The following is a 14329-nucleotide window of genomic DNA, read 5'->3' as shown; positions in this document are numbered from 1 at the left end:
CACACAAATATTGTAATATGAATCAACTCCAACTCCATTTGAAAACATGTGAATCAAATTACAGTTTTAGAAGTTAGTAATTCACATTTAAGCAAGTTAGCGCCTTGCTGAATTCAGCCTTTGTAAAAAAGAGACTTAGTGCATATTGTAATGGTACGTTGTGTTTTGTACCATTTTGCTGATATTTTTTCACTTTATTAAACAACAGTAAGTCCTTGAAAGTTGGTAGATAACGGCTAACTTCCTATGACATGTGAAATTTCCAATGGCAACAGTTACATTTTGTAACAGAACACTTTCTATAGATTTCTTTTCCTATCTTAAAATTTTAAAAGCAATCATTTGTAAGGATTGCATCAACATCAATTTAGCAGAGGAAGATCAAACTTTATTGAAACTGCTTGCATACAAAATATATTGCACTATAACCAAACAAATGTCAACATAAAATCCAATCTGTTGTTGCTAATATGTACAGAGAATATTGCCCAAGAGCAGTTACATTACAAGGTCATTCTACCTTGGTTAATTATCTACAGTATTTTAAACCAAACAGCTTACAGATGATGTGTGCAAGGTACCAATTTCTGTTTGCAAATACTATACATTCCCAGAATAAATAACTAGAAATCAACATTAATGTTTGGCAATACTTTTTAAAAGACTTTAATATTTGTGAAATCATGTGCAGTTTGTCGCCATTTTTATATGCTTATTTGTATGCAAGGAAAAGTAACAAAAATGAAAACTCAAAGAAACAAACTCACAAATTACATCAGAGGCAGAACTTCGGTTTGTACGGCTCTGTACAGATTCAGTGGTACCCCTACTCGGAGTTATTTTTTAAGAAAAATATAACATCTTAGAGTGAAGGTCCTTCACATATTTTTCCTCAGTAAATTTCATTCATTTAAAAAAGAAAGACTCAAAAACAAAAACAAAATCCAACACATCCAAAAAGGAAAAAAAAATGTATTATTTGCTAACCAATCCTAGTCTGCTTTTCAATTCTGCTTATACATCAGACCTTATATCTCAAAGTTTACAAAACATTTAACCTGCTTCCAATGTTTCTTAGACAAAGTACCTGTACTTTGCAGGATTATTTTGTGTACATGAAAATGACCTTCCTATCTCCCCCAAATAAGCCTGAACTTAAAATGTGAAAAACTTCACAAAACTTAGGGAGGACAAAATAAAAAAAGTTCTGAGTTAAAATTGGTCATCAGGCCAAAGAGCAGGCATATCCTACTAACTTTCAACCAGGAAGATTTGTTCCTAGCTGAAAACATTTTAGCCTCTCTCAAATGAAAAGATAGTTATTTCTTCTCCTGTCTATACAGAAAAATTACACATCCCTTTCAATAACACTATTTGTCAAACTTCAGTGCAACAAAACAAAAACAAAAACAAGTCCTATTCTTTATACTGCCTAACCTGATGTTTATGTAAGGAAAAAAATATGGAAAGCATGCATTCTTCTATAAAGTACTAATGTTTGACAGGGTTTGCTACATCTTTAACATTTAGTGTTTCCAACTTATCTTCCCTGAACTCTGCATCCAAATATAATATTCCTACCTGCCAAGATATAAAAAAGGCACAGATCATACAACTTTTTTTTTTTGCTAATGAAAATGACAAATGTCACATCACACGTATTTCAGGGTCCACAAAAATACTGGAAAAGTGGACCAAAACATAAACTGACACAGGACATGAAATGACATAGCATTTCATAGACTCCTAAATGAGATTGAAAACAGAAGTCCAGTATGATTACCATAAATGCTATTTATTCAGAAAGACTGAAATGAACTGGTGAGTTATCACCCAATGCAGGAAAATGGTCCAAATTAATAAATATTATCATTGCTTAGTACTTTAAAAAATAAAACTAAAATCCTGCCCTGAAGTGCTAAGTATACTTAAAAGCAATGTTTCAAATTTTAAGATCCTTTTTGTGCAAATCTGAAAAATTGTTGCTTATGGCCAATACAAAAAATAAAATAAAATTCTCAGCAGAATTTGTGTTCATTTCATGCCCTGTGCCATCTTGCCTACTATTTGTCTTTGGCCTAACAAAGTTTTCTAATATGGAATAAGAATTACGGAAACGGTATAGGAAATATAACTTCAGAATTATGCAGTTTAGGGTACTCCATTCACAAGTGGTTGTTGACCATCCACGCTGTCTGGCTTTTCCTTCTTCTGGTTACGATCTTTACCCGTGCGCAGCCGATTACCTTCGCTGGAGGTATTCTGTAATGTTTTAGTGTGGACACTCCTTTCATTATTGCAGTCAACTCTGATCTAAAACAAGTTATAGTTGTTATATATAGACCATATCCTACTGTAATCTTTAAATGGCCTGACAAGAAAAATAAGTCTGAAGTGTAAATTCCACATGTTCAAAAGGGAAATGGAGATAAGCATAGAAGAACTGCAAGAAATAAGATAAGGCAGGTTCTTTATTTGGTTTATGATTTGAAAACACTCTTCTTTAACTGGAGCATACTGGTCATCTCACTGCATCCAAAGTTAGAGAAAAACTCACAATCCTACCATGTCTCCTTCTAAACAGAATAAACAGTGTGAAACATTTAATTAAAATGAATTAGTATTACTGAACACCAGAAGAGAGATACAATGCTATATAGAGTATATAGCACTGTGTGTGTGTGTGTGTGTGTGTGTAAAACATACCTCATGCTATGCCAATGCTGGAGTTAAAAAAACAACAGGCTATTCTCCAAAGACTGTGGAACCCAGGAGGAGACACACAAAACAATGTCTTCCTATTCGGGATTTACCAGGATAAGAACTCAGCTAATTCACTTATTAGACAGCCTTTAGTTTACAACTTTATATCTATCATAGGTATAATTAAATTTCTCTGCACTGAAATTCCCATTGCATATGACTACTGCTTTCTAGTAGCATGTGCTTACTGCTTTCTAGTAGCATGTGCTTCAATAAGGCAATTCAGATGATCCTACAACTTGAACTGTGAAGAACTGAATGTTAGAAGGAAATCTAACATTGTGGAAGGACTAGCATCCTAGAACAGTATAAGGACTAATGTAATTTTAGAATAACATTCTAAAAGTTACAAAATATTGTGCTAATTCTGAAAACTACTAACAGAAGTCCTGATGCTGTATAGAAGAAAGATATTGACCAGTGTACCTAAAACAAATATTTATGTGCTTCAAGTGTATAAGCTAAAAATGTGTCCAAATGGATGACTGCAATTGCAAAGTATGTTAAAATTTTAGGCCTGTGTTTTAAATGTTTGGTTGTCAAAGGTTCAGTGCTTTGTATTCATTTGCATTTTCACACAGAAAACATTTTTATTCAGTATTCCATTATAATTATAAATATGCATACTTTTAACCAATATGTTTACATCGTCAAATTCATGAAACTTGTCAGTTTAAGTGAAGAAGCACAAAACTAGTAGAGAAATACCTGGTATCTTTGAAAAGGACATTATGGTAATATTTTGCCAAAGTTTTTAATCTAGGTCCAAGGCCTTTTCTATGCTATTCCTTAGGAAAATACCAATAGTTAAAATTTACTTAGAGGTAATATGAACTATAAGAAATATTTTACCATAAAGTTCTTAACATTTATCTCTAATAATGGGTGCTGATTCTAAACCAATCAATAGAGGGAACTCTTAAATCTGCCACCAGGGTTGGAATATCACTACACAACATGCTAGCTATGTGAATATGGGCAAAGGACTATGATTTCAGTTTCCTCACGTATAAAACAGAATAATAAAACTACTTATCTCAGTGAGCTGTAAGACTGAATGAGACAAAACACACACAGGAGGCATTTAGCAAAGATGCCCAATGTGCTTGAGATAATTTTAAAATTATTTGAAAACTGGGTTTACCACTGTTAATGACCATTTGAGAAGAGATCCTCAGAATAGACTATCTTAAAACAAATGGTTAATTTTGCCTGGAGACTACCTGAACATCATAAGCTCTATCTATCATAACTGTTAGTGGCAAGCAGAGAGAGCTTCCTCATACTTCCTACTCAAGGAGAATACCCTAGTCTTGAAATTCAGGGGACAAGGGGCCTACGGTACTCACTTATTGTCTCTTAGTACATTTCAGAATGTTCCTTTTCTTAGGGATTTGAGGGGGGTCCTCAATGGTATTAAAATCCTAAAGTGGTTGACCAAGTCTTCCTAATGCTCAGACTCCATCTTCTCTAGAGAAATCCTCTTACTTGTATACTTGTCACAGAGGACTAAGACTGCCTACAACTGTAATATTGAAGGAAAAATACTTCACATGCTCCCAAATTTGAAATCTTTGAACATGTTTAAAAAGAAAGTAAAACTCAAAACTGAAATTACTGTATTCAAATAATTTATGGAAAGAGTCACATAAGTTTTACCTGAAGGGATCCATCAGCTGTTCTTCCTTTTGCCTCTCTTGGATTACGTGGGCGATTATCTGTTCGGGAGTGATCGTCGTTTCCTACAGGAGGATTTTCAAAAGGTTTAACAGTTACTGATTCTCAAGTGCTTACTGGAAGTTCTAATACCACGTCCTCTATGTAGACCAACCACAGAAACTAAAATGTAATTGATAGCCTAGTGATTCCAGTTACATAATTGTTAATAATCTATTCTGTTACCAAGAAACAGAAGGTATTATATACAGCATAAACAGGTCAATCTCAGTTAAGAATCAAATGCTTTTTCTTCAGAGTACTTAATGAAGATAACTAATTAGCTACTTATCTGTGTTTTTTCATATATTCTACATAAACCAAAACTAATATTGTGTTAATATACAAAGGAAAGGCTGATACTTTCCTATGATGGTAGCACAAAAAAGGAGACGGGATTTTGACAGTACTTCATTGCATCTCCAAGCTGTTTCATGGACGTTCAGCTGGCTGTTACAGTTCACCATTATTTCTCAATAATGAAACCTCTGTACCTTTGAAGCCTCCGCCTCGTCCTCTTCCTCCCTGTCCTCTTCCTCCCCCTCCACGCCGCCGTCCGTCTCCTCTGCGCAGAAAGTTCTCCCTCTCTTCCTCTGTTGGAGCTAATGACCAATCACTGAGTTCGTCTCTGTGGTCAGATTCTGTTTCAGAAGCATTTGATGCTTCAGAATTAGTTCCTATCGAGAGTTAAAAGTTATATACCATTGTCCGACTTAAAAAAAAAAAAAAAAGGTTAACAGAAGCTTCCAGAGACGATTCAGGGGTAATCCAATACTCTTCCCAATTTAGAAGCCCACCAGAGTATCAACACCTTTCATTTTGTAAAACAAATAATTGAAAATCTGAAATGTTGGGCTTTGAAATATTTGAGATGTAATTTTGGTTATAAACAGTTACTGTTTGGGTTTTTATTTTTTTAAAAAAGATATTTTATTAGCTATCTAAATTCAAACCTGAGTATGTCATATCTGTAAACAGCTGTTCTCCTTTAAACATCTGCTCTCTGGAGAAAAAGTTGTCTACAACAGTTCAGTGCAATACCTTAATAAACAAAAAATCTATAAAGAGAGCTTGTTATAAGATTTGGCCTGGGAACAGAGGAGAATGTACACATTTTGGTCACCTCTGAAAGGGCAGCAATGAAGGCCACCATGACATCTATCTCAGGGAAGGGTCTCTTAGGGGGATGTGTTTGTCCGATGCTTGGCCCACAACCTTCCCTCCCACTCCCACTGAATTAACTGATCATTAATAAAGGAATACTTTGAAAACCTCAGTATGCCTGAGGGGTTAATAGTGGAGGGGATAGGAGTGTGGGAAAAGAGCTCCATGGTGAAGTGAAATTCACTGGTAAAAAGAACGGAGTGTTGGGCGAGGGGTTAGGGGTTAGGTTCAAGGTTGGCCTTAGGAGTAGGTATCTCTCCCAGACTCCAGAATATCAACTCTACTACCCCCCCTCTCTTCCTCTGTTGGAGCTAATGACCAATTATAGCTTCACCATTATAGCTTCATTCCTGTGGATCTTGAAGGCTTTTCCATCTTAAAGAGTTCCTTTTTGAAATGCAAATATTTGTGAGATGGATTATACCTTACACCATTATTAGCAAGTAACATAGTAGATACACAGTTGAGCAAGAAAGACAGTAGGCACTGGTAGGTGGGGACCGGGTTCACTGAAAGGTACTGGGAAAGAAGATAGAAGCACGGACAGAAGAACTGGGAAGGCAAAGAGAAACTTCGCCTACTTCTTGACTGTGCCTAGGGCTGACATTGGCCATGCCACTCAAAATCACCTTATGAGTCACAGGATGCAGACCCCTGATTTACATAGTCCATCCAGCAAGTATGACCAGCACATGCCTGACAAAAAATGAGCCACAGTACACAAATGAAAAAAGTTTTGGCTATACAGTAATAAAATCAGGAGAGGTCTTAAGTCATCAACACACAAGGGCTTGAGTGGATTTATCCCCAATCAGAACATGGACAGAACTCAGAACTGCCCTGTTGAACTATGTGTGTCATTATTAGGTTTTACTCTATGTCTCTTGAAACACAATTTGACCCACTGTGAATTGGAAACCATGTAGTGAGAAGTTGTTATAATGGGGTTCTAATGATATTAGAGATTAGCAGCTATTAGGTCTAGGAACAGATAAAGTTACTGAGTAAAATGCTTAGTTTGTACCTGAAGTATATCCAGGACCGCGTCTGCCGTGCCCCCTATTTCTGTAAGGTCTACTACCTCGACCCATTCCTTGACCATCCTCAGTCACATAGCCTTTTTCCTTATCTGTACGATTTGGTGGTGGTCTAGAACTAGCTCCAATCTGTCGCAACTGCTCATCAATTTGTAATCTCTCCAAACGCAACTGGTCTACTTCCTATTTAAAATATACAAGATAACAGTAAAAATAATTTGACATGTTTCTTAATAATATCTTTCTCCTTTTTATCAGATAAAAAATATACTGGAAATATTTAAATTTCAGTTCTAAATTTATAGTAAACACTGTTACACAAATTATCAGGAAATTGGTCTCCTTAAAAAAGAAAATTACTATAGATAACAGGTTATTGATGTCCAGAATTAGAAATATAATAAAAACTCAGAATTAAAACTATACTGAATAAAATTTATGTTTATTTGATTTGGCACAATTATCCAATTATTCTATGGCTAAGGCACAAATATGCTATTTTTGGGGGGACTTCTTGATGATAGGATATTGAATAAAGCAATATTAAACTATATAAATACAGATAAATGACATTTTAAAGTATAGCCATCTAATCTAAAAAATCACACACTGTAAATTATCTTAATTAAAATAGATTTGTCAGTTAAGATCTCAATTTACAAATCACTGAGTTTGGGGCATCTTTTGCTTTAAAAGAACATATACTATTTTTGGATGTGATTATATAGTTAGGAACAATTATTTTCCATGAACTAAAAATGCTGATATTCCTTATATAAAAGGGGAAAACACTTTAATAGCTGAACAAAACAGTTCAGTCCTACATTATTCCTTGAAAACCCCTTAAAGTCTACAACTCTACTACAACAAATACAACAAACAGTATATATTCAGATGATTAAAACATACAGCTGGGGTCTACTGACAGACCCTTATAAACAGTACTTCCAATAAGCTATAGTCTGTCAAATCCAGACAAAAACCTAATTTTAAACCCTTGTCCTTTCAATCTACCAATAAATATCTCATTTACTGGCTACAGGGAATCAGAACCATAACTACAGTAAGTACTGGGTGTTTCAGTCAAGTAGAAGTCATTGTAGAGACTGTCTATATAAAAAGTCACTGGAAAAACCCCTGAAAAGCTTAAGTTCCTAAAATATGGTGTGGCATCTGGAAAAGAAAGGTCAGTTAAGGATCACCTGTGCTCTAAACCATACAAGAGTAAAGGAGAGAATGCAGCTGAGTGAGTGGCTGCCTCCAAAGGTACAATAATAGCTCCTGGAATGGATATACGGATCTTGCATAACAGAATGGTATTCCAGGGTAATACCACTGAGGCAAAACAGTCACCTTTTGGTGAGAGATGCCAGGCCCAATCAAAGGAAGATCTGGTGATAGAAAGAATGGAAACAGGACAACTGCTGATAACCAACAAGTTATTCAATTGTGAAGAATAAATCAAAAGATCTGAGAGAGAACATTAGTCAAAAGAACAAAGGATTTGATACAGTGCAATCCTAACTGTCCAGGTCTTCATAATCATTTAAGCTAAGAAATGAAAAAAAACACATACAACAGATCACACACAAAACACACTGTTAACAACAATAACAGCAACAACAAAAAGCAAATCAAAAAGGTATCCTACCCATGCAAACCTTGCTGGATGAAACCTTCCCATTTTAAATTATTAACTGATGATCACTAAGAATGAACAAAATGCCCAGCTACTGCACTATTTCTTCTTTTCACTCTGATTTACATATAATTGCTCTCTTTTTATTTAAGTCAGCAAAATAAATCTTATTAGGATAGTGCCATAAAAAATGGAAAGCTGGATTACTTTTTAAAGACTATTTAATGCCAGCTGTGTTATAATTTTGATAAATAGAAGTACAAAGAAGAAATTATAAAAATGAGGTAAGAGTATATTTCATTATATTATAGGATATATTATAGGCCAAAAGGAATTTCAAAAAGCATTTAGTTTAGGGAAATAACTTGCCTAAAGTCATATAGCTAGTTCTTAGTTAAAAAGAGACTAGAAGCAAATAGCTATATTGTCAATCCAGTGCTCTTTTCATTATACCTTGTAGCCGCTTGGTTCCTACCTCCCAGCTTGCAATCTAGAGGTAGAACTGTACAAACACTAACTAAAATGAGCAATTACAAGAAGACACAAATAGTCTGTATTTTGAAAAACAGAATAAAGAGAAAATATGAAGGGCAAACATTTAAACACAGTAGTTCATGAAATGCTGGAATTTCCTTGATAAATGACATAAAAGGGACAACAAAGGTGAGTGTTAGACACAAAATTTAGTGTGGAAAAAATCCACAAAAGCTAGAACGAATCAATTGGATTAAATGGCTAGGTATAAGAATACCAAAACTGAGTGTAAGGGTTTAAGAGAATAAGCAGAAATACAGGAATTTATTGAGAATGGAATATTAGGTTCTTAAATTTACAATAAAAAAGTAAGTTGTGTTTTTAGAAGGAATATATTCAAGTTAAACAAATTAAGTATTTTCTCTTACAAGGCCATACATTATTATGCACAGGCTAGAATGATTCCGAACTGCTAAAAGATTTACTATAGTTTTTAAATTTTAGTGCAAAAGGATTGAAAGTTAAATTTTTCCTGTTCTCACAGCATATTAGCAATGTATAATAGAGTTGATGTTTAATACAAATAAAAGTATTTTCCAGAAAAATAAAATATTTTTTCTATCCTCACCTTTAAGTAGTTCAGGTGATAATCCAAGAGAACAGTGGCATTAGCTATGCTATCCTTTGTTCCCACAAAAACAAATGGTACCATACCCTGAAAAATAAATTATAGCAATGAATGTATAAAATTAGTGATGACTGCTCTGAAAAAATACAAGTAATTACTAAATTCCTACCACAGGGTCTGGTGAACAATAGGTACATAAATGTTTGTTGAAAAAACAAATCAATATATAAAAACAAAAGTAGTTGATGTATTTTACACATCTATTTTGAATAAGGACAGATCAATATAGCAATTATTAAATGTTGGCAAAAAACACTGATATAATTCAAATTTATGCAAGCATTAACATGAGAAGTATAGACAAATGCTCTAATTCATTTACTACAAGTTTTACTAAATCAAATTCTTTAATAATTCAAAACTAGATACCAGGATTTCAAAAGTAAAAAAACAAACCTAAATTTTGTTGAATAAACAGAGTACAATCAAAACAGGAACAAAAAGAATTAGGATATTGAAAAATGCACTGACAAATTAAGTTGAGAGACAAAAAAGATACAGGCACATTCATGACCCAAATAGCAAGACCATATATGTTTCAATAACATATTCTGAAAATTTTAGAAGGATGAATTACAGGGAAAATTTGCTTTTCTCTCTATGGATACCACTTTGATATTTATTAAATAAAATCATTAGCGGTTCCTTAGTTGTGGCATAGTTAAAACTACAGTTTAGATGTCATTTATATGCCATCTTTCCATTTATTACTATATAAAACATTTTCTGTGGCTTTATTGTTTTCAAAATAATCAGTTTTGGTCTGCAAATTACTCCTTGCTAATATAGATGTTATAATGAAGGATTTAACACCCCTGTGTATCTGGAAATTTTTGTTGCTTTCAATTGTTTAAAAATTATAAAAATGATTGATATAATCAACTTTCTAAATGTACATTTTTCCTCATTTTGTATTAGATTTATAGACTATTTCCAGGGGTCATACAATGAGAATAAAGTACATGAACATTTTTATATATGAAAAATATTAATAAAATGTTCTTGCACTGTTACATGTATTGAAACTGTCATCAACAATGTGAGAAAGAATATTTCACTGTATTCTCCTTTTGCTTTCCTTTCTTGGTTGATTGGATAGGTAAAAAATTATGATTCCTTCTATTGACTTCCCTCAATTACTAGTGAAAGTTATAATTTTTTGCATACTTTATATAATTGACTGTTAGATTGTAATATTATATATTCTATAATAAAAGAGAACAGATTTTTAAAAAGCATAATCTAAATATTTATACTTCTGACTCATCACTATAAATGAGAAAATAAACTCTTTCTCATCACAAACAATAGGGAAGCCTAGGGGAGATTTGTAAAAAGCAGGCAATTATGACATACATTCAAAATTGAGAATATTTCAATATTTTGCTATTGAATACATATGGTTACTGATATTTATAAACGATTAAAGGAAAAGTATGATGGTAGCTTTGCTGTGGATATAACATAACTCTCTAGGCAAAGATAAAAGGTGAGAAGCCAAGAAGCTCTCCCTTGAGCAAAGCACTGGTCTTTCATAAGAGCATTCATTTGATAAGTGTTGCTACTGTTGGGATGGTTTTACCTGCTTGCATTCAGTATACAGCATCTAAAATGTATGAATGGGCTGGCACAGGGTTTTTTCCCCTGTACATGAGCATGGCTGTTGATGAAGAACAAAACTGAAGAATCAGAAAAACACCACTTTCAGACTGACATTCATCTAATAGGCAAGGAACTGCCTTCTGAGTAGCACTGGCCACCTAAAATGGAGCCAATAAAAACTCCTAGACTTCATACTGATTTGTTTTTGCACATGTAACATGTAAAGTATGGAGTCATCAGGTCTATAAATCAGAATTCCTTTCTCAAAAACATCATTTTAACTCGTATTTTTTTTTTTTTGCCACCTAACTTTGTTACACAGCTGTTAATTGTGTTTTCTAAAATCCCATGTAAGAGAATGCTACACCCTTCCCAAACAATCACCAAAACCAGCTTTAAAATTCTGTGTTACAGATTTGGTTAGATTGACCTTGAAGAAAATCATTTAAAAATATTTTCTCTTACACCAGGTCCAAATTGTTTTACTAAACAAAGGCTACTCTAATTTAAGTACCTATCCAGAGGACCTGAGTAAATTAAAAGAAAAAATAAAGTAGAATGGTGGCCTTTAATAGAGATACCAGGAAAAAGTGATTACCTATTCTAGTATGAGAACTAGGCTTCCCAGCAGAGAGGAATATTCAACCCACTTGAAATTACAGTTTTGTGCAAAATGACACTTGATTTTAATCTCTTCTGAGTTATAACATCTTTTCCAAAAACAGCTCTCCTAGGCCAGGTAGGGGGTGCTGCCCTCAAGGATCTATACAGTGTGGTTGAGGAGATCAACAAGTGAACATATAAAAGTTCTATGCTATGGTTTAACACAATGAAGCACAAACGGAAAGGTTCTTGATGCATTCAGGGAAGGGGAACCTGAAGCAAGTACGTAAGCAAAGAAATGAGTAAGGTCAAAGTGAGGTTGGAAATGGAGGAGAATGAGTGCTCTGGGAAGCATAAACACAAAGTTTTCTACTGCACATATCTAGAAGCAACAGAATATGATAATGTTCAAAGAATTCCAAGTACTTCAGTATGGCTCAAGCTTCTCTACAGTACAAGGGAGAAGAGTGGTGACAGATGACACTTGATAAGTAATTGGCATGAAAGCCTTGAGCTTTGTCTGCAGGAAAATTAATACACATTTCCACAAATACTCCTTCACCAGCCCCCAACCAAGAATGATCATTTATAGTCTTTTTTTAACAAGGGGAATAAACATTAAAGTATAAACCTAAAATATATTTTTCAATGAGTGTCTTCCTACTTATCAAAACTTGAGTTCAGGTTTCTGGAATTCCCTACTACAACTGATCAAACCACTAAATACCTAAAGAAGTGTAAGGATTGCAAGTGATATTATAAAACCTCTTAACAAATGATATACAGAAGATTGAATGTAGGACTTAATTGTAGGACTTCTAAAACCCATTTCTAAATTGATAGCTTAGTTCAAATAGTGAAAATGAGTTTCTAACTGGTCTTTTTTATCTTTAAAAATAGCTTAACCGAAGGCACATTTTGAGCTACAAGGCCTGCAAACTTAAAGGAGATAGAGCATGGAAAAAATAAAGTACAGCCTCACAAGAAAAATGCAATCCTATTATGTTTATGGTGTTAAGAGTTGTCGTTCTGAATAAACAGAAAGTATGTATTACTTCGGTTTGTAGTATCTCATCAGTTCACTAGCAGATCTAAAAAAGTAGAACATGAGTAGTTCACCAGTCTAACCAAGAAAAAAAAAATATTCAAAACACCAACAGTGACATCTGAATCAAAAAAATTATTTTTAATGTTTTCCAAATTGACAAAAATAATTCTTACCCTCTGGACTTTTGTACTGTTTGGTTGAGTAAAATGGGTGCTGTTTTCCTTTATATCTAAATGTTTTTTTTCTTCAGAGGGATTAGGTCCAACCCTTGAATTATTGGAAGGTAGGGAATTTGGTGGCATAATTTCCTTAAAAACAAGCACAAAACACAAAAGATAAAAAGAACCATTTTTAAGACTTGCTAACTCCATGACTGCATAAATGATTATTTTTTTTTATTGGTTGTTCAAAACATTACAAAGCTCTTGACATATCATATTTCATACATTAGAAATGATTATTTTTTTAAGAATGTAACTTATAGAGTACTTTGGTATATAAACATCATGCACTAAAAAACTGCAAAGGATTTAACTAAAAGAACCTTTCACAAAAAGTGGGTAGATGTGTGAAATTTGACATTTGGAGGTGACAGTATCTTAAAGAGTACTACTGCACAGAATGGCCTAACCTCATTTCCCTCACCCCATACAAACACTTCAAATGTTGCTACCAAAAGGCATATATTCAGGAAAATAAAAGTGAAAGTTATAAAAAAAAGTTATGTAAAATTTAAAGATAAAAAAACCATAAGCACACATAATCCTGAAACTAAAAAAAAAAACTGTCAAAGGTGGAACTTTTGTTTTTGTCAGCAACATTAACATTTGAAAATGCTTTACAAAGCATTTTCATACATTATCTCATTAAGTTGTCATTAATGCCAAACCCAGTGATGTATGTTTCATATTAAAAAATTTGTAACTAACCATTTTAAAGATTAGAAAATAAGATTTACATAGGTTAAGATGACTAATCTGAAGTCACAGCATTAGACAACAGATAGAGGCCATCATGTACAACTATACCGTTAGTTATATCAGGCATGTTAGATGATCAAAATATCTACAGTCACATATACATATGTGCCAGAGAGGTCTAAGTTAGTATGTCAGATAAAAAATAGAAGACTTTTACTTTTATTAGACAAACCAGAAACATGAAATATAACATACCTCTTCCTGTGGGACATTTTTCTCATTTTCAGCCTCAATTCTCACCCTCACAACTCCTGACTTGTCCACAATCTCCTGAATCAGTTTTCCATTTTTTCCTATTACTTTACCTAAGTAAGAAATGAATAATTCACTCACATTCTCCTGTAAATTATCTCACGTATTTGTGTATGTATGTGTTTACATATACACATACACACAGAATTGTAAGATTCAAACAGAGGCCCCTGTTGTGACAGTTAAATTAGTTTTCTCTTTGATTAGGTCATCATAACTTAAATGCCTTTGGTCAGGTACTACAGTTGATTAATACTTGTGAACTGATTGGGTAATTCAAACTTCTAAGGAAGTCCAAAGATAGTCTATTACTTTGCATACGTAGGAGGTTATGTACAATTTAAACTTGCTGGTAGTGTGGTG

At 33.6% G+C, this 14329-nt stretch overlaps 1 protein-coding gene across 11 annotated transcripts in view; it reads right to left on the bottom strand.

Moving 5' to 3' along the window:
* Positions 1–366: 366 nt before the first annotated feature.
* The window catches only part of FMR1 (fragile X messenger ribonucleoprotein 1), a 36823-nt gene continuing 22860 nt past the window's right edge, over positions 367–14329 (bottom strand). For 4 of the 11 annotated variants that reach the window (XM_081276870.1, XM_081276869.1, XM_081276861.1 and 1 more), the window contains 7 exons: positions 13910–14019; positions 12908–13042; positions 9422–9508; positions 6668–6863; positions 4974–5156; positions 4423–4505; positions 367–2313 (listed from right to left, as the gene is read on the bottom strand). In XM_081276870.1, coding sequence (XP_081132996.1) covers positions 2152–2313; positions 4423–4505; positions 4974–5156; positions 6668–6863; positions 9422–9508; positions 12908–13042; positions 13910–14019 — 956 coding nt within the window. In that variant the 3' untranslated portion in view covers positions 367–2151. Of the gene's footprint in view, positions 2314–2340; positions 2444–4422; positions 4506–4973; positions 5157–6667; positions 6864–9421; positions 9509–12907; positions 13043–13909; positions 14020–14329 lie in introns of those variants that run through there. The other 7 variants (XM_081276867.1, XM_081276868.1, XM_081276864.1 and 4 more) reach the window with 7 other exon arrangements.

Source organism: Spermophilus citellus (assembly GCF_964194105.1).
Source record: "Spermophilus citellus genome assembly, chromosome: X".
Taxonomy (NCBI): domain Eukaryota; kingdom Metazoa; phylum Chordata; class Mammalia; order Rodentia; family Sciuridae; genus Spermophilus; species Spermophilus citellus.
The sequence above is the reverse complement of the archived record's forward strand: the minus strand, read 5'-3'. Positions and strand labels throughout refer to the sequence as shown.